Here is a 25,540-nt window from a genome sequence, read left to right as displayed (position 1 = left end):
TATATTACCTCTTGGCTTATAATATACTTCAAGATATTGTACCCAAATATCTTCAACTTTATCTCCTAAAACTATAACTCACACACACCCTGAAATCTCTTATAGTTCTACAAAAAATTTACTCTTTCCAAGTATACCCCACCTTTTATGACTCCCAGAATAAAGTGCCCTATTTTTCTACTTTTTGTCCCCATTTTCTACTGGAATACCTTTTTGTCCTTATCCTTCCAAACTAATCTCAGATGATTTCTCCTGTTTTAAAGTCTTCCCTATCGACATTATAAATAATTTGTCCTTCTTCCTTATGGATCCTACATCACTTACTATCTATTGTAGCACTTGTCACTGTAATTTCCTCTTTTCACAAATGTTTTAACCTGACCACTACTACCACCTACTTACAACTTTTTGAGTTTAGAAAAGAGATTCTATATACTTAGTATGTAGTACAATGCCCAACACATACTAAGAGTCTTGACAGCTATTAGATAGATGAATAAGGGAATGACTGAATGAGTGAATGAATGAGGTCACATCCTTCTCTCCCCGGCATAGAAATATGTTGCATGTTCTGCATGCAGAGTGAGTTGCTGGCCTCGTGTCAAGAGGGAATCCCCCTTTAAGAAGAGGATCTGAGCTGCTGTCCCTGAAACTTCCTGAAATCTCATCTGTTCCTGAAACTTGTTCTATTGAGACTTGAGTTTCAACTTGATGCTAGAGAAAGTTGTTAAAATTTATTTTATTTTTTTATTCATTGATGGTTGCATCTCTAATGTCCCAGTCATAAAAGTAATCTTATATTTAACAATCTCACTTAGAAACATTTTGCATGGGGCTCTGCTTAGCATCTTGATATAAAATTTATACCTAAGTCTATTTTGGCAAACATCAAATTAAACTTGTCAGTATAAAGGAAATAAGAGTGTCCTTGACCTCCCAAGGCTTAGATGATCAGCAGTTTTTAAATGACATTCCTTGAAAGTGGACTTTGATTTTTTAAGAACTGGGCATGAGGCTGTAATCAAAGGCACTGAAGATATTTAGATGATTTAGAAAAGCACAAGCTGATCTACCATCATTCAGCTTGCAGGATACCTTTATCTTCTGTAAGTAGTATGAAACACCTTTGTTTTTGTATTGATTCTATTCCTTTGGAACATTATAGGTTTTGTCTTGTTATGTTGCCTATAGTCAAAAGAAACGATTATGGAATTTACAATTATAGGAAGCAGGTCATTAAAGGGGGCCGGGTTGGTTTTATTAAGGATCTGCTTTATTTCTATTGGAACAATTTAATGCACACAACAGCATATCAAATAGAATGCACCAGAGGATGATTTTAGGAACTTAGTTCAAAAGCCCTCTCAGGATTTTGCATACATTTTAAATAATACTCAGCTAAACACATAATCACATGTTTCTCATATATTTTCAAAAATCCCATATGGTTAGAAATTGCTGCCAGATTTCCCTGTTTTGATAAACAGAATGACATTTAATCAAACAGTCCTGAAAAATACCTTCTTTCTTGACTTTATACTCAGGCAAGTTAATAAAGTCCCCATTTCAGATGATGAAATGACACACTGCCTGCTCCTATTCCAGTTTTCTGCCTCAAATGTCTTCCTGGAGAGACTCCATGTATGCCAGCCTTCTCAAGGATTTAAGAGTATTAAACCAAGGGTAGATGGTAGCTAGTGTTCTTTGATCTCACTGTATATGTCGTTATTCATTTTTTTCTTCTTCTTTTCTTTTCTTTCTTTTTTTTATATATGGGGGTCTCACTATGTTGGCCAGGTTGGTCTTGAACTCCTGGCCTCAAGCAATCCTCCCACCTCAGCCTCCAAAGTTTTAGGATTACAGGTGTGAGTCACCACACCTGGCCTGGTTGGTATTGATTTTTAAAAAGTAATTTGTTACTTGTTGTCCATGAAACTTGGTGTGTTCTAAATAGGTTGTTTGTTTCACTACATGACGTTCCATATATTTATAATCAATTCCAATTAATAGGAATTCCAATAGAATGGCTGAAACAAATTGAGTAGAACAATTACTAACCCCTTTAGACATTATTATGTTAGGTTGAAATATTTTCTACACTGGCTCTATCTATGGGTCATTGCATCTGGCTATTTAGATCACAAGGAAATGTAATTGAACTAAAAATCTTAGTCAATGAGAAACGGGCTGTTTTTGTTTTGCTTGGCTTTTTACCTGTCAGCTGGCTCCTCATCTTTGAGGTTTGCTCTGACAGCTCTGAAGCTTGGGCAATATACAACAATATAGGCAAAGTAAGGAAACAATTAGGTTGTATGATATTAATACATTCCCATCCTGAAAACCACAGTTTTAAAATATTCCTATTGTTTCCCCTGTCCTCTGCTCATTTGACAGTTACTACGAGCAGCTTTGGACAGAGGGGGAGAGAAGTGCATATGTTGTCACCTGCCACTCTGCTGCTTCCATAGCCCATGTTAGGAATGAGCATGGTTTAGATTAAGTACAACTACACAATAGTCATCAATTCCCAATGTTATCAATACATTAGAAAAGGGCTTTGATTTCCAATTAAGTACTGAATAATTGAAAGAAAAATGTGTTGTTGCAGGTTGTTGAGAAACACCTCTACCTCCATTTACCCTTTTATTAAGAAACAGGGATAAAAAATATTGTGATATCAGGATATCTAGAATTTGGAAGATGTGGAATCATCCTGCTGAGTCCAAGGGCAATCCAGAAAATAAGCTGTGATTCAGACTCTGGTGTGCCCTGTAGATGCCATGGGTCATCCAGGAGCCTTGTTACCTGAATGATGAGGAGCCACCTGGGAGGAATTCATTCTAAGGTTAAAAAAAAAAATGTCATCCTGGCATAGTGACTTTGCCCCAGTTCAAAAGCCCGGGTTGTTGAAGAGGAGCTGAATTTTAGGAATGGTGTGTTTACAATGAGTGCTGTGTTTCCCAGATTTTCCATCCATAAGGATCTGAACATTTTAGGAAGAGAGAGACAGAACTCTAAGAACTGAATGAGCCACTCACTGAGAGTGCAGTAGTAGCTCAGCAGGTCTGTGTTGTCCAAATCCTGCACTTTCCAAAGAAAGGTCTGTTCTTTGACAGCCTTCCAGGAGATAACCTCTAAGCCCTTGGAATATCCTGCCTGATCATAATGTGTTTGTTTACCTGGAGCTTTGAGTCATGCTAGATAGTTAATGCTGATGATTTATAGTGGGGGCTTTGGGCCACCTGGTATCAGTCTTGACCTCTGGAGGGGCTGGCGACTAAGTTCGGTCATGCAGACAGTCTGCCATGCCTTCATGCTCCCAAAACCACACCGGATGTCAGGCTTGGGGGAGCTCCCTGGGCAGCAATAGTCTGTGCAGGTTTCCTCACATCACTGCTGGAAGAATTAGACATCATTTGGTTCCATTTTCCAGCTGCAGAAAAACTGTAATGTTGGGGAGAAATTAATAATTGAGCTTAAATCAAAAGGAAGAACCTTGATTGTCTAGATTTTGTAGAATTTTTTTTTAAATGTTGAGGGAAGAAGGGAAAACCAACTACGTAGAAAAGGGAGCCTTTATTATGAACACACAACTATTTAAAACAAGTGAAGTAATACCCATGTAGAATAAAAGTAAAGAAAAAAGAAACAATTCAGATAATCATCACATAAGAATTTTATTTTATTTATTTTATTTTATTTTATTTGACAGAGTCTCGCTGTGTCGCCCAGGCTGGAGGGCCGTGATGCGATCTCGGCTCACTGCAACCTCACCTCCTGGGTTCAAACGATTCTCGCGCCTCAGCCACCCAAGTATCTGAGATTACAGGCATGGTCCCACCTAATTTTTTTGGTAATTTTGGTAGAGACGGAGTTTCACCATGTTGGCCAGGGTGGTCTCGAACTCCTGGCCTCCAATGATCTGCCCGTCTCAGCCTCCCAAGGTGCTGAGATTACAGGCATGAGCCACTGCACCCAGCATCTGACTGCATTGCTGAATTCAAAATATCTGAATATGTTATACAGAAAAATGTTTTGAAAGCCTAATGAAAATTAATAACGAAATAGAATGTTCTACTTACAGTCATTGTTGACTTAATAATTTGTTTTGCAATGTGACAAAATAGATCTATATTTTTCATCTTGTCAAAAATATTTATGTGCAGAACTGTATTTTAAAACAAGCAAGTACAAAAGAGAAATAAATTAAAGTACGCAAATATTTTATTACCTCTCAAAATAGCCTGACTTGAAAAGACCATCACTCCATGGCCAATGGATCTACTTGATCCTGAAATAACCGAGAGTGGGGTGTATCTGTTACTGTCAGCAGGCCAACCTTACAGCAACAAGAAGAAAGGTGACAACCTGAGGGTCACCCCTGGGATTTCTATGGCCAACTTAAGTGGAAAGAACTAGCAGGAGACGAGTTGACTTTTTTGAAGAAAGAAATGACAAGAGTTTCTCAATCAGTACCTTTTAGTCGTCATTTCTTGGAAACAACTATACATCATACAGTTGATGCCTTTAAAAACACGACTTTGGGTCTGGGCTTAGTGGCTCACACCTGTAATCCCAGCACTTTGGGAGGCTGAGGCAGGTGGGTCACTTCGATGTCAGGAGTTCAACACCAGCTTGGCCAACATGACGAAACCCCGTCTCTACTAAAAATACAACAATTAGCCGGGAATGGTGGCACGCACCTGTAATCCCAGCTCCTTGGGAGGCTAAGGTGGGAGAATCGCTTGAATCCGGGAGATGGAGGTTGCAGTGAGCCAAGATCGTGCCACTGCACTCCAGCCTAGGCGACAGAGAGAGACTCCGTCTCAAAAAACAAACAAACAAGCAAGCAAAAAAACATAAAAGCACAATCCATTGATAAAAAGGGTACAGCTGGGCATGTTGGAAACACACAGGGCATGGGAGGGAGCCTGGGCTCCACCTGCAAAGCGAAGGCCATTCCAGGCAAAGGGGCAGGGGTGGCTGGAAAGAGCTCAGGGGCGAGGTCCTAGGCCCCATCCACTTGGCCTCCATCCCGAGTCCCTGCGTGCCTCTGCAGGAGGAGGAGCTGAAAGGTTCTGGCAACAGAGGCCCCAAAGAGCCACCCCTACCCCAGTCCACAGCAACCATGCGCGGCCCCTTAGGCAGTGGGGAGAGCGTGCCAGCAGGTGGCGTGGCCCCACACGATCCTTCACCCGCATGCGCGCTGAGCTGACCAATCAGCAAGGATCGTGGGTAGCCAGGCCAGCTGCTCTCACGAGAACTGAGGACCCATTTTTGTAAGAAAGCCTCGTGGTGCCAGTGTCTGTAGATTCTGTGAGGAAGCAGCATCAGGGATCTCTCAGGTGAAGCGTTCGCGGTGGGGAGGCGGGAAGGTGAGCACGAGGCCCTCTGGGAACCAGGGTGTGAAGCGCTGAGCGGCCGGCTGACCTGTGAAGAAATGGCCCTGGCATCGTCGCCTGGGGCCTGGGTCAGGGCGAGGCCCTGAGGGTGGGATGGGATGGATGAGGGCAGGGAGGGAGCTGGAGACACCTGAGTGATCCCCAGGGCCCGGGAGTGTCCCGGGGGCTTGTGCATGTGTGCGGGGGGAGGGGTGGGGCAGGGGAGGGGAGAGTGGGGGAATGGAGGGGGTGGAGAGGGGAGCAAGGGAGGGGAGGTGGCGGAGGGGGGAGGGTCCGGGGAGTGGCAGACAGGCGGGGGCTGGGTGTGGGGCCAGGGATGGGGGCAGGGGAGGGGAGGGGTGTGGGGTGCGTGGGGTGAGGGAATGGGCAGGGACTGTGGGGAGGGGAGGAGGAGGGGCGGAGTGTGTGTGGAGGGGATGGGCGGGGGTGTTGTGGGGGACAGTCCGAGTGGGTCCCTCCAGCCAGGCTGCCCATCAGGACAGGACACTTGGAGTTGCCAGGGGTCACCTGGGCATCCAGGCGGGCGAGTGGGAGTGCAGCCCCTGACATTCCCCCAGAGATGGCTGGGCAGGTCCTGTGTCACCCATGGTCCTTGGGGCCACACAGGTCTCTGGGGAACACAGGGGCAGGGCCGAGCTGTGTCCCAAGGGCACTGCAAGGGTCCTGCAGGGGCCATTCAGGTGTGCGAGGCAGCTGTGAGTTCTGCAGCCAGCGCCAGGGACGGGCTGGACGGGCCGGGAAGGATAGAAGGGGACACTGACATCTTCTCCGTCCCCTCCTGCTCCCACAGGACACACGGGGTGGGCCAGCCCCACCCTTTCTTGAACTCGCAATCCCGATGGCTCTCCTTTCACATGTCCTGTTTCCTTAGCCTACTGAGTTTGACTTTGCACTCAACCAGGTTCAGGGGTCGCCTCTAACTTCCCAGGACAGCCAACCATGGAGCCCGTGGGCAGGAAGCGCAGCAAGAGGGCTGCCAAGGTTCAGTTGGAGGCTCAAGTTATGGCCGCCCCCGTGAAGGAGCATGCAGGTAAACACAGCCCAAGGGGCCACGAAAGAAGGTGCACGCCCAAGGAGACGATCTGTCTGCTCTCTGCGCGGGGGGCACACGGGCAGCCCGAGACCCCTGGCCCCTTCGTGGCTTTGGAGTCCACCATGCATGTGCTAAGAGGCCCCAGGTTTTCAAAGCAGAATCGAGGGCCTAAGGCTTCCCGTGGGAGGCTCCCCCTCATAGCAGGGTTACAGATGCTCTCAGAGCAGCTCTTCTCCATGAGTGTGGTCCTAACATCCAAGGGGTCTGACCTGTGAGCGTTGTTTACTGGGACTTGAACCCGAAGGGCTTCCAAAAATGCCTCCGTAAAATGGCCAGGGGCCCAGTGATTCCATGCATAGCTCTGCTTTAAAGCTTTAATTGGTAGAGAACCAAAAAAGTCCACAAATGGTACCTTTCTCCACGAAAAATGTCTACAACAGCGTTTTCCTCTAAAAAAGATTTGTCTTTTAAATTTTAATGCAGGAAAGGATCCAGTCAATGATGAACATGAGGAAAGAAACCCTTTTACAGAAACAAGGGAGAAAGATGTAACTGATGAGCATGGGGAAAGAGAACCTTTTGCTGAAAAAGATGAGCACATGGGGTAAAGTGTTTAAGTCACTTTTGCCTGTCGGATAAAGTATTTTGGGAAAAGTCAGCTTCGAATCATGTCATCACTGTTCTATTCTATGCAGAACATTTCACATAAGACATTTCTTCCCAACAAACATGGCATTTTGTGTAGCATTATGTTAAAATTTTGATGTAACTTTTTTTTTTTTTTACAGGATTCATACCATGAAGCTAGAATATATTGCAGGTATGTTTTAGGAGCTATTTGTAGTTTTTGAAAATTATTTTCAACCATACAAATGTTACAGTAGGTTATATGAATTAGTGGATGACAAGACTGTCTTACACGCCTTCTTCTCATATATAGCGTTTAACATACGTATTTAATGTAATGTGTTTAATAAATTTTCATACTTACCTTTTTGATTGTTGATGTGGAATGTGAGAATGCTTCTAACAATGGTGAAATGAGAGGGATGGCTTTTCTTTTATACACGTGGAAATTTAATTATTTGGGGAATATTAGAGGACACTGGAGGAGAAACAGCTGTATTCGTTTCTTTTAGTGTACACAGATTAAGTATATAAGTTTTTTTATCTTTTATTTTAGGTTTGAGGGTACATGTGCAGGTGTGTTATATAGATAATTGCATGTCACAGGGGTTTGGTATACAGATTATTTTGTCACCCAGGTTGTAAGCGTGGCACCTGCTGGGTGGTTTTCATCATCACCCTCCTACCCTCTGCCCTCAAGTAGGCCCAGGTATCTGTTGTTCCCCTCTTCCTGTCCGTATGTACTCAGAGTTTTTAATATGAGTTTTTATGTTCCTAATTTAGCTATTCTATTGTCACAGCATTCTGATTTTGTTTTCTTTAAAGTACAAGAGAAAATCGAATTATCTAAAATGATGATATTCTATTATTATTTCAGTAATAAACTGTGTACTAGAAAAAGAAAGACAAGTTTTCTACCCAGTGAGAAACATGTAACTGGATCCAAAAGCTCATACATTTTGTATTGCCATGTGAACTGTTAGTTGCACTGACTGTTATAGGACCATATTTTCAACAAAAATTGAGAAAATTTCTGTAAAGACGACAGAGACAATACTCATATTTTTAAAAAGCTCAATTCAGTTTTCAGCTCTTCTATAGCGATAATTCATACAAGCAGTATATTTGGAAAGCTTTGCTCTGCTTAGTGACTAAGTGCTGGTTTTGTGAGCTGCCTAACTGAGCATTATAGATGGAGACTGTAAAAAGTCTCCATTATATAATGGAGACTCCTTATAGATGGAGACTTGTATTATGGTACAGATCTTTTATGATTGCTGAAAACTATCTTTAGCAATTGATGGTAGATCTCTAATGTGAAACCATGTTTAGGAAAGCATTCCTTGTAGTATTACAGTTTTCTGAAACACAACACTATGGATAAAAATATCATCTAAAAAGCTCCAAGAAAATATTTCAAAAGTGTTTTTGAATGTATTTCTTTACTTAAGCCTAAATTTTTACACCCATGGACGATGCTTCTTTTATTAAAATACAGTTAATAGCATCAATCACTAGATTGCTTAAAAAATGCTTTTCTTATTGTGTATTATTTCTACCCTTTTGATGGTCTTATTAAATAAGATACTTTTTTGTATGTTTTGCATAACGAATTGTGACAGTATTTCATGGAAACATGTCCTTTAAATTACAAGACATTTTATAAATGTAGAAATTAGAGTCTGTGTTTGTAACCCTTTCTGCACATTTAAAAAATAGAAACTTTTAATTATTTGCTTTTTTTCATCATCCATCAATTAAGTGATTTGCAGTTATACCAATTGGAATTAGAGTGCTAATATTAATACCTAAAAGGTTTTACAGAAAACAAATGAGTAAATCTTGCTTTTTGAAGTGATCTTTGCATTTTACAATGTAAATGTCCTTCCGATATTGCTGAACCATCATGTCTCACATTGATTTCAATGTATGCGAAGAAACTACTTTTCAGCATTAACTTTTAATGCATTTTCATTTACTACCTAGCTGACATTAAAGAGGACCTTGCTGCAAAAAGAAAAATGATAAAAATAGATAAAGCCGCTTATAGGAAAACCAAGAACACAATTGAACGTGCTTTGAGAAAAAAACAACTAAAAAGGTATGATTGTTGGCTTTTTTGCATAATGATATTTATATCATTTCTTTGTATTTGTTGGTGCAAATAATTTCAAAAACTATCCTGTACATATTGGTGTCTCTAGGGAACAACATATTTTACTTGATTGTTCCCTAAGCAGGTAAGTTTCTTTAGTTTTATAACCTCAGTTTAACAGAATTGAGAGATATTACCTAGAAGCCAATGAAGATGACCTCTTTTTGCCTTCCAGATAAAAATAGTCTTCCTGTAAAATTAATTTTTATCCGTTTCTAGAAATACGGCAGCTGCATGTAAGATAAATGTCTTCAACGTTTAGTCTGTAGATCCTTAACAATATTAAGTTATGTGGAAAGGGACAACTTTATGTTGTAAATAAGTTATCTATTTTAGTTAAATTGTTTTCACTATTCCCTTTAGAAAATCACCGTTGTGCCAATGTGGAGAAATAGTTAAGTGAAGCATTTCTTTTGGGAAATCTTACGGGATGAATGGCTGTTATATTCTTGAACTTACTTATGAGAACCCATATGTTGTTTAGTTTGAGAAAATGAAAAGTAAACTGCTGTTAGAGAAAATGATTGTTTCTGGGAAATTTATAGTGCTATAAACCCTCCTTTGTCTTCAGCATGTAAATAACGTGAGATAGCTGCTCTAGTAGTCAGTTAGGAAGGGATCCTTTCAGAATGAGAGTAACTCATTTCACCTTTTCCCAAAAAGATTTCAGCTGCTATTACTCCCTTGCTACTTTATAGTATAAATTATGTCAAGTCTGTTTTAGTTTGAATAGGATTAATTTTTCATCTCTCTATGACATATGACAGTGTTACATATTATGTGTTACAGGCAGAAACGTGATTATAGACACACTCGGAAGTTGCTGAATGTCCTTAAAGAATACATCGCAGACAAGCAGAAAGATGATGAGGAAGTAGAAGCAGCAGCAGCAGCAGCAGCAGCAGCAGCAGAAGTAATAGTAGTAGAAGAACAAGAGGAGGAGGAGAAGGAGGAGGAAGAGGAGAAAGAAGGAGGAGAAGGAGAAGAAACAGAAGAAGAAGTAATTGTTGGTATCAGGCTTAGCTTTATGATTAACCTATTGTATCAGTGTCTCAGGGAGTAATTGTTCATGCAGAAATCCAGCAAAGAAGGAAGAGAGCATGAGCCCAGAGAGGGGGCCCGTTAGTGGACTCATGTACCAGGGGAATATAATTGCCATGAAGCATTTGTGGTCCAACTGAGGTCAGCATCATAGCGATTAAGAAGTCAGAGTGAGCCCAGTTGGCATATTTGTGCAAAAGCAGCTGTAGGGTTGGAATTTCCTGGGTTGGGGTGTAGCCAAGCACGTTGATAGAGGAAGAGTTGGGCAGGGAATAGACGCAGGGATGGGGATATGATGACTGGCTGTGGAATTTCAGCTGGAACTGAGTTACCTGAGCACATGGGGGTGGGCAATGGGCAGTGAAAAGTGTTCCATTCGGTGGGTGTCATATCCCAGTAGACTCCTGAGCTGTAGTACTGAAGTGAGTGACCTACAGTGGCAGGAAGGTAGTGGCTGTATGTTGGGAAGATGGAGAAACAGCTGAGTGCAGTGGTCAAGGGCTGGGGCACTGCAGCCCCACTGCTTGTGATTCAACTCCAGCTTGACCATTGCTAGCTCAGGAACCACGGGCAAACTATTTATCTCTGTGCCGAAATTTCCTTGTCTACAAAAGGAGACATGGTAAGAGTACCTATGTCAGAGTTATTCGGAGGATTGAAAGGTTCCTGTGTAACGGGTTTATTTAAGTTTTTCAGGATGTGATCTGACCCATGATTGCTCTTTATCATTGCTATTATTAATATTACGTAGGTGTTGCAGTCATTGGGAATGACAAAATCTAAGGGATGACTGTATAAGTGAGTGCCATGTAGAGGAGAGGAGAACACTGTTGTTGGAGATTAGGTCAAGGTGCAGAAAGGCCATCATTTTTGTAAGGCTCATCTATGTGCATACTGAAATGACCAAGATTTAATACCAGTTTAAAATCTTAGTAAGAGATAATGTTTCTTAGTTAATTTCTGTATAAATCTTACCCATCTGTAGTCAACAAATTATAGGAAGGGTCATCATATACTCTACATTTGAAATCAAGAATTAAGACATATGTGTTGAATATGTATGTAGAAGAAGGAAAATTCCTTACTCAATGACTGATGAAAAAGGTCATTATATCATTTTAGCATATGAGTGGTGAACACAGTTCTTTAAAATTGTTCATAAACGTTGTTTAAAAGAAAGCGTTAAGAAGTATAGATTTAAAGAGTATTCCTACAAAGCTAATGCAGAATTATGTTTTGTAAGTATTAAAAGTTACCCAATTTTCATCACTACTTTTTTGTACTTCTAGAAAGCATTTCAAGAAAAACAGAAGAGGTGTCAACAACATACAAGTGTTAGGAGAGGGGGGCTGAAAGAGGTGAAGCCGCTACATGAGCAATTCATAAAGGTCTGTTCTATTTGGTAACATAATACATTATAAAATACACCACGTGCATAATAGAAGAAAGTCTTCTTGTTTCTGAATGTATGGAAAGACATTTTGGTTATACATTTTAAATTACTTACCATTTTCACTTTGAATGTATTGTTCCAAATTTAACATAATTGGTAAATGTATTTTTAGGATTCATGAATAGTTTTGTGGGAGTTACTTAGAACAGGAAAAGGTAAATTGGAAATTTTACCTGGAAATATACATCTTGTGTATAAAATTGACATTTTATTAACACATTGACCCATTTATGCCAGAGGCTGCATGTTTTTTGTGTGTGAAAAATCAGACCTTGGCGATGATCTTGAGTGGTAGGATATACATGACTCCCACAAGGTTAGCGTTCCAATAATGGAACACTAGGCATAAATGAGTTTTAATGATTTTATTTTCAGTTTTCAGGACGTCAGTGACAAATCTATGGTGGAAGGCAAGAAGACCATAAATCCTTTCTGGGTGTCTTTTTTACTTGTGATGTTTCAAGAGTTTTAAATAGGAAGTAGGCAAGTGTAACTACTGAGTGTCTCTTTTATTTCCTGCTATAATATAGGAGTGTTTTATGGCATATTCACTTACAAAATTATCAGTAATGGTTTTACATGACAATTTGTAATAATAAGGGATGATTCAGATGTATAACAGAATGGGAAAGCCAGCTGATTATTAACACGTTGTGAATTGTGAATTATCTGCTGTCGTATAGCACATTAGCAAGTTGTCATCGGACAATCACTTCTTCATGTAGATGTATATTATTTAGGTAATAGTGGAATTCTTTTCTGGGAAATAAGGTATTCTTTTTAATAACCTTGTGAAAATACATGTTCATATGTCACTCTTCTACACTAACTGAGATGTGTTAAATAAACTGAGAAAAGAGTTTGAAAATAACATTTTCAAGCAACTTGAGAATGATCTAACAGTTATTTAAATAGAAGTCACAAGTAGAGAACATGCTGCTATAATGTTCCCCAGAAACCATTTATTAATTGGTATGAACATGAAACTAGAAGTTTTCCTGTCAGTGTTAATGCTGCATGTTACCACTTAAGGTAGGAACTTTGCTATCGTCTTGGACTCTTCTGAGTCCCTTATCCTTCCCATACAGTTACCATGAGGCAAGTTTTACCTCTGTAATGGCCCTTAAATTTCTTTTTTTAAAATTCCCACTGCAGCTGCCCTAGTTCAAGACCTCATTCTTCCTTACTTGTACTATTAAACTCTTTTCTGAGTTCTCTCTTCTCTTCTGAGCCATCCTTCATTGATCGGCAATATTACCTTCCTACAACCCTCCCCTTCCTAAAATGCTTCCTAACCCTTCGCTCTTCCCAGCCTGTCAGTGGTGCCCCGTCTCAGTTCTTAGATGTTCAGAGACTCCCCACTTTACGTGACCCCTCTTAGGCTTGTTTTGCCGCCCTCTGTCTTTGCTCCTGCCTATCCAGGTTGACAGCTTTCCCTGAAGGAATTCACTGTTACGCTCATGCTTTACTCATGCTCTTCCCTCACAATGCTTTAAAAAAATTTTTCGACCAATTTAAACCTTTTGCCAACTAAGTCAACATCAGTCTCCATTTTTGGCTACACGTCTGAGTGAGTTGCCCTTCCATAGCATTACACAATTTTTGTATTAATTTTTTTGTTTGTGCATTTGCTTATGTCACAGGATTATGGAAGAGATTATGCTTACATTTTTTACATCTTCCTCAGCATTAACATACAACATTTTAGGGAGTAGGAACTGTTGAACTATTTGTTGAGGGAATAGTGTATGTTTCAAACATAGTTACGTTTTCTCTAACTTGATGAGGTCATATCACCGACCATTTTATCCCTTCAGTGGAAACCACGTTACGTAGACTATTGCTGATAATCCTGCTGAAAAAATATATTTCACGATATAAGCCTGCCTATCTTTTTCTGTCTTTGCTCCATCTTGACCTTAAGATGCTCATCAACCCATTTTATTCAAGCAAAGTACATGACAGTTGGACCTGCTAAAATAATACTTCACTGAAATCTGGCATTAAAAAATTTAAGTGGGTATTTGGAGCTCCATGTATTGATTACAGTTTTCTTCACTTTGAAATAAATAACCAGCATCCTTTGAATATTAAAAGTTGTTTCCTTTTGACATCTGATTAACCCTGTTTAAAACGTGAGATGTAAAGTGGTGGTTTGTCAGTGAACTAGACTTTTTCTTTTAGGCTACCAAGGACTCTAAAGACAATTATTGCATCATTTCTTCCGATGAAGAAAGTGAACTTGATAACTAGCCGTGTTTTTAAATAAACTCGTGTCAGAACTGTAAGTAGTGCATATTTAAATATTAAAAACTCAGGATTGATATAAGCACTGGAATATTTTATTTGCAGAAATGTGTATCACGGTTACTTAAATTTTTTTTGAAACAGCTTTTGGAAGAGTTGACACTTAGTTGTCTCTTCAACCTCTGTTATTCTGATGACTGAAGAAAGAACTTGAACCTATGTTATATGATACAAGCACAACTTGAACTACAGTAAACTGCATGACAGTGTTTTGATAATTTTTGTATAAATCAGTATAGCTCCTCTGTCATTTGTCTGTTAAATGCCAGACCTTGTTTCTATGATCTGTTGAATGAATCCTAGACACTTCTGTGAGAAAGCAGGGATTGCATAGTTATGTACACGGTCAATTAAATTTTAACATTAAAGATGATTTAGATTTCAGTTCGCCTCTGTGGATCTGTATCAGTTCCAAAAATGTAGAAAGCACGGGCATAGAAAAGTACATTTTTCTTTAGTAAAAGAAGACAAAACCTGCTGGGTGCGGTGGCTCATGCCTGTAATCCCAGCACTTTGGGAGGCCGAGGGGAGTGGATCACTTGAGGTCAGGAATTTGAGACCAGCCTGGCCAACATGGTGAAACCCCATCTCTACTAAAAATACAAAAATTGGCCAGGCATGGTGGCATGCACCTGTAGTCCCAGCTACTCAGGAGGCTGAGGCAGGAGGATCGCTTGAACCCCGGAGTTGGAGGTTGCAGTGAGCCAAGACTGTGCCACTGCACTCCAGCCTGGCCGACAAGAGCAAGACTCTTTCTCAGAAAACAAGAAGACGATGACAAAAGCTATCCTATCTATGCATTCTTTTGTATTTACTCATTAGGATAAAGAGGCAATTCCAATGAAAGTAGGAATTCAAAAAATAGATACATTCTATGGCCTTATCAAAATTATTTAAAATACTTTAACATTTGTGTTCTTGAAAAAATTAAACTACTATAAATAATTAAGGCAACTGAGCAAGATATATTAATATCAGTGTCGAGCCACTGCTTTGTGGGCATGTCATTTCCACAGACATCAAAATGCCATGTAGTTTGTTTTGGTCCATCATTCAATGATACCTCCCCTTAGCACTGAATGAAAGTATTTCGTTAACATTTATGTATGCTTACAATTATTTCACATCTGTGGCAAGGTAAATTATGTAGAGTGCTTTGTTTTTCCAGCTTAATATTCATGGATTATGTGGAAGTTTAAGTCTACCTGCATCTAAAAACTTGAATGATGAATTCACCTACCTTTCCTTTTCTTAATGTGCAATTTTCACATGTAACAACATATAACATGTTTAAAAAGATATTTTTGCATGCAAAAACATGTTTAAAAGATGTACACGTTTTTGCATGTAAAAGGAATTTTACATGTAACAACATGTAAAAAAATGTTCATTTGGAAACACTTTATTTAGTAAATACGAAATTCAGAATATATTTGGAGTAAGTCAGTTAAATGTATTCTTTTGCTGAGTTTCTGAAATTACATTCATGAATTGTTCAAAACACAATACCCTCATTGGGAGGACAGGAGCGACTTCCTCTCATTTTTCCTTGTGCTTTTTATTTTAATTGGCCCCTATATACCACTCTTACCTTTTCTAGGTTTTCCAAGTTTAAGAAAAAAAGCAAGTTCATTCAGATTCTGTTTTTCTGCCTATAATCACTTATACAGGAATAAGTTAGTCCCTGTGGGGAGCATTTAATTCCTAAAGTTTGCATTTTTGTAAAGAACTTTCCTTTTACCCAAAGCGTGTGTTGGTAGTACTAAGTACTCCTAAGTACTACTTTAAGTTTCTAGGAAGATCCTTATTTGAGATTTCTTTCAGTAGTTACAGAGGCAAAATAAGCACTGCAGAGGTTCATGTGCGAGTTCTATTGTACATACTGGGCTATCTGACTATTTCTTCTATAGTGGATGGATGAGAAAGAAGCCAAAATGTACTTAGTGATGGAACAGTTGATATTTGTACCACCCCTTACTATCAAGTGAGTAACTGTGTACTTGAAGTCACATTTTTTTTTTTTTTTTTTTTTTAGAGATATTGTCTCACTCTGGCCGAGCCGGAGTGCAGTAGTGGTGTGATCATAGCTCACTGCAACCTTGACATTTTGGGTTCAAGCGATCCTCCCACCTCAGCCTTCAGAGTGTCTGGCAACACAGGTGTGCACACCACGCCCAACTAAAATATATATTCTTTTGAGAGATGCAGTCTCCCTGTGTTGCCCAGGCCAATCTCAAATTCCTGGCTTCAAGTGATATTTCCACCTCAGCCTCCCAAATTGCTGGGATTACAGGCGTGAGCCACCGAGCCTGGCTGCATTATCTCATTTTTATATGGAATCTAAAACAGCTGAACTCACAGAAACAGAGAATAGAATGATGGTTACCAGGAGCTGGGGGAGGTGGAAGGTTGGGGAGATGTTGGCCAAAGGGTACAAGATTTCAGTTAGACAGGAGGAATAAGTTCAAGAGCTCTATTGTAAAACATGGTGACAACAGATAATGATAATACTGGATTTTTAAAGATTGCTAAGAGGGTAGATTTTAAGAGTTCTCACCACAAAGAAAATTATACTTAGGTGAAGTAATGCAAATGTCAACTAGCTTGACATAGCTATTTCACAATATATACATATTTCAAAGCAACCTGTTGTAGATGGTATATATCATTTAAGTTTGTCAATTAAAATAAGTTTCTGAAATGTTTGGAATTAAACATAAAAACAAACATTTATTACCCTGCAGTTCTGTAGTTTCAATGTAAAGTCTGGACTGAGTGCCTTTGGGTTAACATTCAAGATGGCAGTGGGGCAGTGTCCCTTCTGGGGGTTGTAGGGGAGGAGCTGTTTGCTTATGTTTTTCAGATTCTGAAAGCTCCTATCATTCCTTATCTCATGGCCTCTTTCTTCATCTTAAAAGCCAGTATTTTGGGGGGTCAGAGCCTTCTCATGTGGCTGTCTGGTTCCTTTCTCCTGCCTCTCTCACACTTAGAAAGACCCTTGGGATTCCACTGGACTCCCCTAGAGATAACCCAGGATAATATCCATGTTGCAGGTCAGCTGATTGGATTGGTACCTGTCATTAGCACCTTCCAGTTCATTTCCTCCCTTGCCTTGTCGTCTCACACGTTCACAGGTTCCAGGGATGAGTTCCTGGACATCTTTGGAGGGTACTTATTTTGCCTACCAAATACACCCTTTCTTTAAATGCACCTCACCTTTAAAATAGCATTGTTTTAGGTGGGCACAGTAGCTCATGCCTGCAATCCAGCGCTTTGGGAGGCAGAGGTGGGAGAATCACTTGTGGCCAGGAGTTTGAGACCACCCTGGCCAATATAGCAAGATCTCGTCTCTACAAAATAATTTTTTTAATGGCACCATTATAAAGAGGGAGGTAGGATGGATTCCATCTTCTTCTCAGCCCTTGTCCAAAGGTGTTGACTTGCATAAGCCGAGAAGCTACAGTGACAATAAAAAGCTCATCCTTGCTACCCCCAAGGAGAAACACCGGCTCCCATAAGCAAGCGACATGAGTGTAAGTCTTTGTGTATGTGTCCGTGTGCTGGGGAAGGGGTTCATTGAGTTAATGGAGGCTTTGAGGTCTGTACTGTCTGCCACCTGGCTGCAAATTGTATGCGATGGCTAAAGTGATCCTCTCACTTCAGGCCTCCCGAGTACCTGGGAATATAGGCGTGTGCTACCATGCTGGCTAATTTTTTTGTGTGTGTTTTCTAGAGACGTGGTCTCAGTGTGTTGCCCAGACTGGTCTTGAACTCCTGGCCTCAAGTGATCCTCCTGCCTCAACTTCCCAAAGTGCTGGGATTACAGACATGGGCCACTGCATCCAGCTGACCTATACGCCTTCTATTTTATTTTATTTTATTTTATTTATTATTTTATTTTTTATTTATTTTATGACAGAGTCTCGCTCTGTCATCTAGGCTGGAGGCCAGTGGTGTAATCATAGATCACTGCAACCTCTGCCCGCTGGCCTCAAGTCATCCTCCCATCTCAGACTCCCGAGTAGCTAGGACCACAGGCATGCATCACCATGCCCAGGTAATTTTTGTATATTTAGTAGAGAAGGAGTTTTGCCATGTTGAAATAGACTCTCTTTATATATAAAACATATGACTGTCTATTCTTGAGTACAGATTAAAAACATCATTTTTTATTATTTGAATTTGTAAGAGTTTTATGTATAAATAGAAAAGAAGATGCTTATGATAAAATTAATTTATTGTAATTAAAATTAAAATTATCACATAATTAATATATTAATATATTTGCTTAACAAAATGTTAATATTCTCTTTAAATATCATTACTAACACATAATCCACAAAATCCTACCTTGGATGTTATTACATAGTTTAGAAGTTTTATTGCATGTCATAATCTTTGTAGCTCCATAAATGAATTTTAACAACTCCTCTAAGCACAGGAGAAGATAATATGCATCATTCCCCTTACCTTACAGCTAATAAATAGTTGATCATTTCAGAAATCAGGCATTTGAAGCTGTGTGAACATGAACCATTCATCATTACAGAATGATCACATAGATACATGATATCCAGCAATTGCAACTTACAAAGTGTTATCAGTCCAAGATCTGATAGATGACTCATTTTCCAACATTTTCAAGTTGCAGCCCCATGTTTTCATACATGTCATTTCATACATGTCATTTCTGATTTACCATTAAGCATGTTCTGGTAAATTGTTTCTCTCGACTGCTCATGCAGTGTTTTGAACTGGTGCCATAGTAGATTTATTTTCTTCCCTTCAGTATAGACAGATACATGTGCTTATTTCTAAACCTCATCAGCTACCACTAAGGACCAGGAAGCAAAATCTAAGTGAGTGACAGCAGTTTTAAGTTATTCTTTGATTGGCTTTTGGAGTGAGTTTGATGCAATCTCCTTGGTTTTCTAGCCGGGGACATTTGGCCAAGTTATCTGTCCTCAGCCATTCCCCTTTGGGCTGTAATACTGTTTTGGCAAACACAGAAACACTAATGTAGATAGCTCACACTTACGGTTTCCAGAATTTTTTTTCATACAAGGAAGTTTTAAAATGTATAAATCTCTTTTTTCCTAAATTCACAAGGTTGAATAATATACCAGATATACATTTTAATACATATTGTAAATATTTGCATATAAATATGTATAATATATAATTAATGTAAACCATTTTATATTTCCTTGCATTTCTTAAAATCAAAGCCAAATCGAAACATTTTAGGTACAATGATATAATTTACTGATAAAAGAAAATTATTTCCCATTCTTCTATAAATTTATAGAGCCTGGAATTTTTATCAAATAAGCTTTGGATACCTTATAGAACTAGCATAGTCCTTTTTTAAAATAAGCTATTATTCTTAGTAGAGACAGGGTCTCACTATGTTGCCTAGGCTAGTTTCCAAGTCCTGGCTCAAGTAATTGTCCCACCTCGGCCTCCCAAAGTGCTAGGATTACAAGCAATGAGCCACCATGCCTGGCCTAGCATACTCCTTTACTAAAAGGAAAAAAAAAAAAGGCCATTAAAAATATTTGCTGAGATATTGAGTGAATGGATGGATTACAAAATGAATTAACCAATGAAGCGGTGTCTGAATTTTGGAGAAATTCTTTTTTTTTTTTTTTTTTTTAGGAACATTAGTTAAAATGTACTAAACAGCTCCAGGCAACTTCTCCAGAATGATAGACATTGCCCTATGGACATACATGAAAAATGTATATATATATAGCATATATACAGCTTTCTTGATTAGTGTATTCACTTTACGTTGTACTTTTTTTTTCAACAAATAGCTATAAAAGCCTGGTTATAATACAGTTTCTATAGGCACTAAAACAAACAAATAGCCGCATCCCTATTTGTGTTCAGAATTTGAAAGTTGTTATTTTGGGGTCATTTTAAACCATGTTTTCATCTCTTTTTCTGAATTTGACTTCGTAATGCTTTTTTATTTTTTTAAATTTATTTTTATTTGTTTTAATTTTATTTTCATGGGTTATTGAGGAGAAGGTGGTGTTTGATCACATGAGTAAGTTCTTTAGTGGTGATTTGTGAGATTTTGGTGCACCCATCACCCGAGCAGTATACACTCAACCAATTTGTAGTCTTTTATCCCTCACCCCCTTCTCACCCTTTCCTCCTGAGTCCCCAAAGTCCATTGCGTCATTCTTATGCCTTTGCATCCTCATAGCTTAGCTCCCACTTAGGAGTGAGAACATAACGATGTTTGGTTTTCAATTCCTGAGTTACTTCACTTAGAATAATAGTCTCCAGTCTCATCCAGGTCACTAGGAAAGCCATTAATTCATTCCTTTTTATGACTGCATAGTTTTTTATATCATATATATGATAAATATATATCTGATATATATTTGATAAATCTGATATAATCCCCGTATAATCCCCGTAGTGGGATTGCTGGATCAAATGGTAGTTCTGACATCCTCCCACCGCCCGCGCACCTCCACGCCGCAGTCCCGGCTCTGCGGCTCACCCTCTGCTGCGCTAGGCTCCCGCGGGTGCTCGGCCCGGCCCCCCTCCGCCTCCTCCCTGGCGGCCCTAGTCCTAGTCCTCCTGCTGCCCCTGGAGCTGAGCCTGGCAAATGCCCTTGCACCTGGGACTCCTGCTCAGAATCTCCCCGAGAATCACATCGACCTCCCTGGCCCAGCACTGTGGTCGCCTCAGGCCAGCCACCACTGCCAGCACGACCCAGGCAAGAAGGAGTGGGGCTCACGCCTGCCCAGGGAGGCCCAGGATGGGGCTGTGGTCACCGCCACCAGGCAGGCTTCCAGACTGCCAGGGTCTGAGGGGCCGCTGCCTGAGCAGAGTCCTGCAGGCCTGCTGCGGGTGAAGGACCTGCTCCTGGGGCTCGAGTTGCCCTACCCCAAGAAGCAGAATCGGTCTTCAGGGTGGGAGAGGGCCAGGAAACGCAGCAGGGAGCACAAAAGACGCAGGGACAGGCTGAGGCTGCACCGAGGCCGAGCCTTGGTCCGAGGTCCCAGCTCCCTGATGAAGGCGGAGCTCTCCGAAGCCAAGGAGCTGGATGCGGCCATGGAGCAATCTTCCGCCAGTCGGTTCCCCACCATGATCTTCCTCACCACCTTTGAGGCAGCATCTGCCACAGAAGAGTCCCTGATCCTGCCCATCACCTCCCTGCGGCCCCAGGCACAGCGCAGGCCTGACGGGGAGGTGATACCCACGTTGGACATGGCCTTGTTCGACTGCACCGATTATGAAGACTTAAAACCTGATGGTGGGCCCTCTGCAAAGAAGAAAGAAAAACCAGGGTAAACTCTCCAGTGACAGTAACGAAACATCATCAGCCGAAGCGGAACCGTGCGACCATCACCAAGACTGCCTGGCAGGGCTGCGCTGCTATGCCAGATTCCACCGGAACCCCACGTCACACAGAAGAAGGGGCGCTGCCTGGAGACCGAGACGGCCAAAGGCGACCAGGGATCCTTCATCAACGTCTAGCCGCTCCGCGGGACTGGGGGTGAGCCCGGGAGGTTTGCACAAGATTTGTTTATAACTAGCAGTGGGAGATTAAGTGGGGGACCAGATGGCCGAGGCTGTAGGCTCAGGCCCAGGACTCTCAACCCCGGGAGGGGAGCTACTAGGTAAGGGAGCTGGGTGGGTGCCCAGGAGCCGGCCGGCATCACCTGTGCACGCACAGTCCGGATCCAGTCAGCCCGGTGTCCAGCTCTCCGCGATGGCAATACCGAGATTGCCCCCTACTGTCCGACTGCAGTACTACAACAGCTTCAAGTTCAAAACCAAGAGACTTTTTTGAGAGTGGAAAAGAAATGTAAACTTCCCGAAAGAAGGTCCACGGGCTGGAGATAAATATGGAACACTTCCTATGGAGCAGGCACTATGCTCAGGGCTGGACTACCTTATCTCATTGAATTATCACAACGACCTTTTCAAGTAGGCATTATCGCCATGCGACAGATAAGGACCCTGAGGCACGCTGGACTGATCTGGCTTGCCCAGAGTCCCAGGTCAATGCTCTTCAAAACTTAACATGCCAACAATCGCCTGGCGGTCTAGCTAAAATTGTACATCTGACTCAGTGGACTCTGCTCTTAACAAACTCCCCGGGCATGCGATGCTGCTGGCCCAGGGACCCCACCGAGAGGTCCGGGGAAGTACATGGCAGAGCAAGGACCTGAACCTGGGCCAAGGCTGTCCAGCTCCAAGATCCACGTTCCTGCCTCTCCACTACCAAAAACTTCTTCTAGATTCTCCAAGGCTTTTGGCAAGAGAGGCTTGCACCCTGGTATTACCTTTCTCTGTGGCTGGAATAACTTCACTGTTCTCTGCCTTCCCTGGACAACGGTGTATCATGTTTAAAAACAAAACAAAATGCAAAAATAACCAAAAAAATGCTAGTTCTACTTTTAGTTCTTCAAGGAATCTCCACACTGTAATGCTCTTTTAAAATATGTGCTTTTGATTTCTTGCTTGTATATTTTTGTATTTGGAAATTGATTTAGAAAGTATAATCCATAGAGACCCCAGCCCATTTTTAATGATTCATGTTACAAACCCTCCAATAGCTTCCTGTGGGTTCGGCATGGTAGGAAGTACAGGTGAAAGAAGACAAATAAGACAGAACTGGTATTCTGGAACTTGAGAAAATGAAGAACCCTGGCAATCACAATGCAGTGTGAGAAGTGCTATGAGAAATGCATTTGCGGGACCCCTCGGGGCACATGTCTGTCTCCTAGTGCAGCCCAGGAGGTATTGTCATGGAAGGCATCCCTCTTAAATCATCTCCCAGAGGATGGCATCTGATGAGGTAGGACGCATATTCCAGGCAAAGGAAGCAAATGCACTGGGTTATTAAAGTATTGCAAATAACTCCTGCACACTTCTGGGACAAGTGTAAATTGGTACAAATCCTCCTAGGAGAAATATTTGGTAACATCTACCAATATTAAAATGTATTAATGATCAGATATGGGACCCAGCTCTCCCAGCTGTTCCATTTTTGAGAACGCTTCCTGCAGAGACACTTGCACCCGGGTGATGTGGCAGATGCACCGTTTTGTTCACGGCAGCCCTAGCCTTCGCACAGAGTTGCAAACACCCTGGATCTTCCTCAGGAGAGGAAGGATTCAATAAAATACTGTGTGGTCAAATGGTGGGAATGCCACGACAGTCAAATGATAAGAAAGACTTTCTGAGATATGATGTTAGGTGAAAAAAGTGGGTTGTAAACGGATGTGTACGATATACCATATATTATGTGAATAAGGGAAAATACATTTATGCCTTTACTTATTTCTTGTAAATGTATAAAGTCATATCAACGTGTATGTAAGAAGCTGACAAAAATATTTGTCTCAGTGTGTGGTGCTGTTATATGGGACTAGATACAGGACTCATTGGGGTGAAGGATGAGAGGGAGAGAGTGGTCCAAGAAACAGCTACAGACCTTCTCCAAGCTTCCGCAGTCATCAACTTGTGGCCAATTCCATTTCATCCCAACTCCTAGACATTTTTGCTTGCCCCAGAGTAGAATATCTTGTGTACACACACACACACACACACACACACACACACACACATATGTATATATTAATGTGCTTGACTTATGGCCCAAATATGATCCATGCATAACAATTAAAGGTAAAATTTTTCTTTTAAATATGTACTTTGTCAAACTTTTGCAATAATTATGAAAGCCTTAAGTTATGAGTGGAGTAAATTAAGTTTGTTATTATTATCAAAGTCTCCTAGGCAGAATTTTATTTTTATTATGACTTTTAACTCACAGAGATCTTTATGTGTCTTTTTACATTTTTAAATATACAGGGCCATTGAAGGTTTTCTTTTGATATTAATTTTTAAATATTTGTGTTATATTTAGAAAATTTCAGATTCTTTGAAATTTGAGAAGACACACTTTATGTCAAGTGGGTAACCAAGTTTTAGAAAATTTTCTGGAACACTTGAAAAGATTGTGTGTTCTCCAATTATTTGGTGTAGTTTTCTATATATATTCATTATAAGGAGCTTATTAAACTATTAAATCTTTTATATTTATATTACTTTTGGTCTCTATGCCAGTCATAGACCATTCTCACAGCTGGTGAGAATATGCTGAATGATTCCAGTATGATGGTGGTTTTGTTCATTTCTATTTTTGTTCTGTTAATTTTTCTTTTGTGTATATTATATATATTAATGCCATTTAATTAAATGCATGTAGATTTAAATTGTTATAGCTATCTGAGAACTTAACAGATTTTCTCATATGGATGACTGTTTTATCCAGAAGGATGACTTTAGCATTAATATTTAATTTATCTGATGTTGATACAGTTAAGCCTCTTTTCCTTGGGTTAATATATATTTGGTCTTTTGTTTTCCATCTTCCTTTCTTTTTTTTTTTTTTTTTTTGAGACGGAGTCTCGCTCTGTCGCCCAGGCTGGGAGTGCAGTGGCCGCGATCTCGGCTCACTGCAAGCTCCGCCTCCCGGGTTCACGCCATTCTCCTGCCTCAGCCTCCCGAGTAGCTGGGACTACAGGCGCCCACAACCGCGCCTGGCTAATTTTTTGTATTTTTAGTAGAGACGGGGTTTCACCGTGGTCTCGATCTCCTGACCTTGTGATCCGCCCGCCTCGGCCTCCCAAAGTGCTGGGATTACAGGCGTGAGCCACCGCGCCCGGCTTCCATCTTCCTTTCAAACCTTTTGTGTCTTTATCTTTTCATTATAGAGTTTAATCTGTTTGTATCCATTGTGTTTATGGATTCATTTCTATCATCTTATATTGTACTTTCTATTAGTATACTTGCTGTTCATATCACTTTTATTCTGTCTATCTTGTTTGTGTTTGTTTCATTTTAGCTTGAGTATTACCATTTTATTTTCTCCTTTATTTGGTCAGAAGTTATATCTTCTAATTTTATCCTTTTATTGGATATTATAGAAGTATTAAAATATATATTTTTGAAGTGTGTACACAAAGAAAGTGAATGAGTAACCTGACTCTTCTTCAGAACAATATAAAGACCACACAAAGTGGGCACATAGCTGTGGAGGGACAAAGGTGATGCTGTGGCACACAGACTGAGCACACAGAGCTGGGTCTCTTCCGCGATGATGTATGTCTGTGTGAAGGATGCCAAGGCACACTCTAAGATAATGTGTAGGGGGGAGGCGCGTGTGTGAATGCGTGTGCACATGCACTCGCCTGTGTGCATGGACAGGAGTATGTGTTTATCTATGTGCACCATTATTATTAATTCGAAAAGTGCATGGCTTTCATTTTCAAAGGAAGTTATGATGCAAAGAACATGACCTATACAGCAAATACCTTTGGTACATTTGGATAGACTTTTTAAGGTAGCATGTCATTTTTGTCATGAATTTAGCTGCTGTCTACATCCTAAAAAGCTAGAGTCAACTTTAAAACTTCCCCAGTCTATACTGGGGAAGTTATACTATATACTATAGTATAGTGTAAACAGATCAATCACCATAG

General features: G+C 40.6%; 1 protein-coding gene and 1 pseudogene across 1 annotated transcript; both read left to right on the top strand.

The window, feature by feature from the left end:
• Positions 1-6,256: 6,256 nt before the first annotated feature.
• Positions 6,257-13,995, top strand: FAM9A (family with sequence similarity 9 member A). The gene is given in 8 exon segments (XM_015126915.3): positions 6,257-6,298; positions 6,300-6,432; positions 6,919-7,039; positions 7,224-7,255; positions 9,049-9,163; positions 10,007-10,223; positions 11,548-11,646; positions 13,896-13,995. Coding segments are annotated over 8 exon segments (828 nt in total). The 3' UTR covers positions 13,965-13,995.
• A 6,476-nt stretch (positions 13,996-20,471) lies between these two features.
• On the top strand, positions 20,472-21,521 carry LOC100428858 (draxin pseudogene; annotated as a pseudogene).
• The last annotated feature ends 4,019 nt before the right edge of the window (positions 21,522-25,540 follow it).

The sequence above is a fragment of the Macaca mulatta genome, chromosome X (genome assembly GCF_049350105.2).
Source record: "Macaca mulatta isolate MMU2019108-1 chromosome X, T2T-MMU8v2.0, whole genome shotgun sequence".
Classification (NCBI taxonomy): Eukaryota; Metazoa; Chordata; class Mammalia; order Primates; family Cercopithecidae; genus Macaca; species Macaca mulatta.
This window is presented reverse-complemented; position numbering and strand designations above follow the sequence as displayed.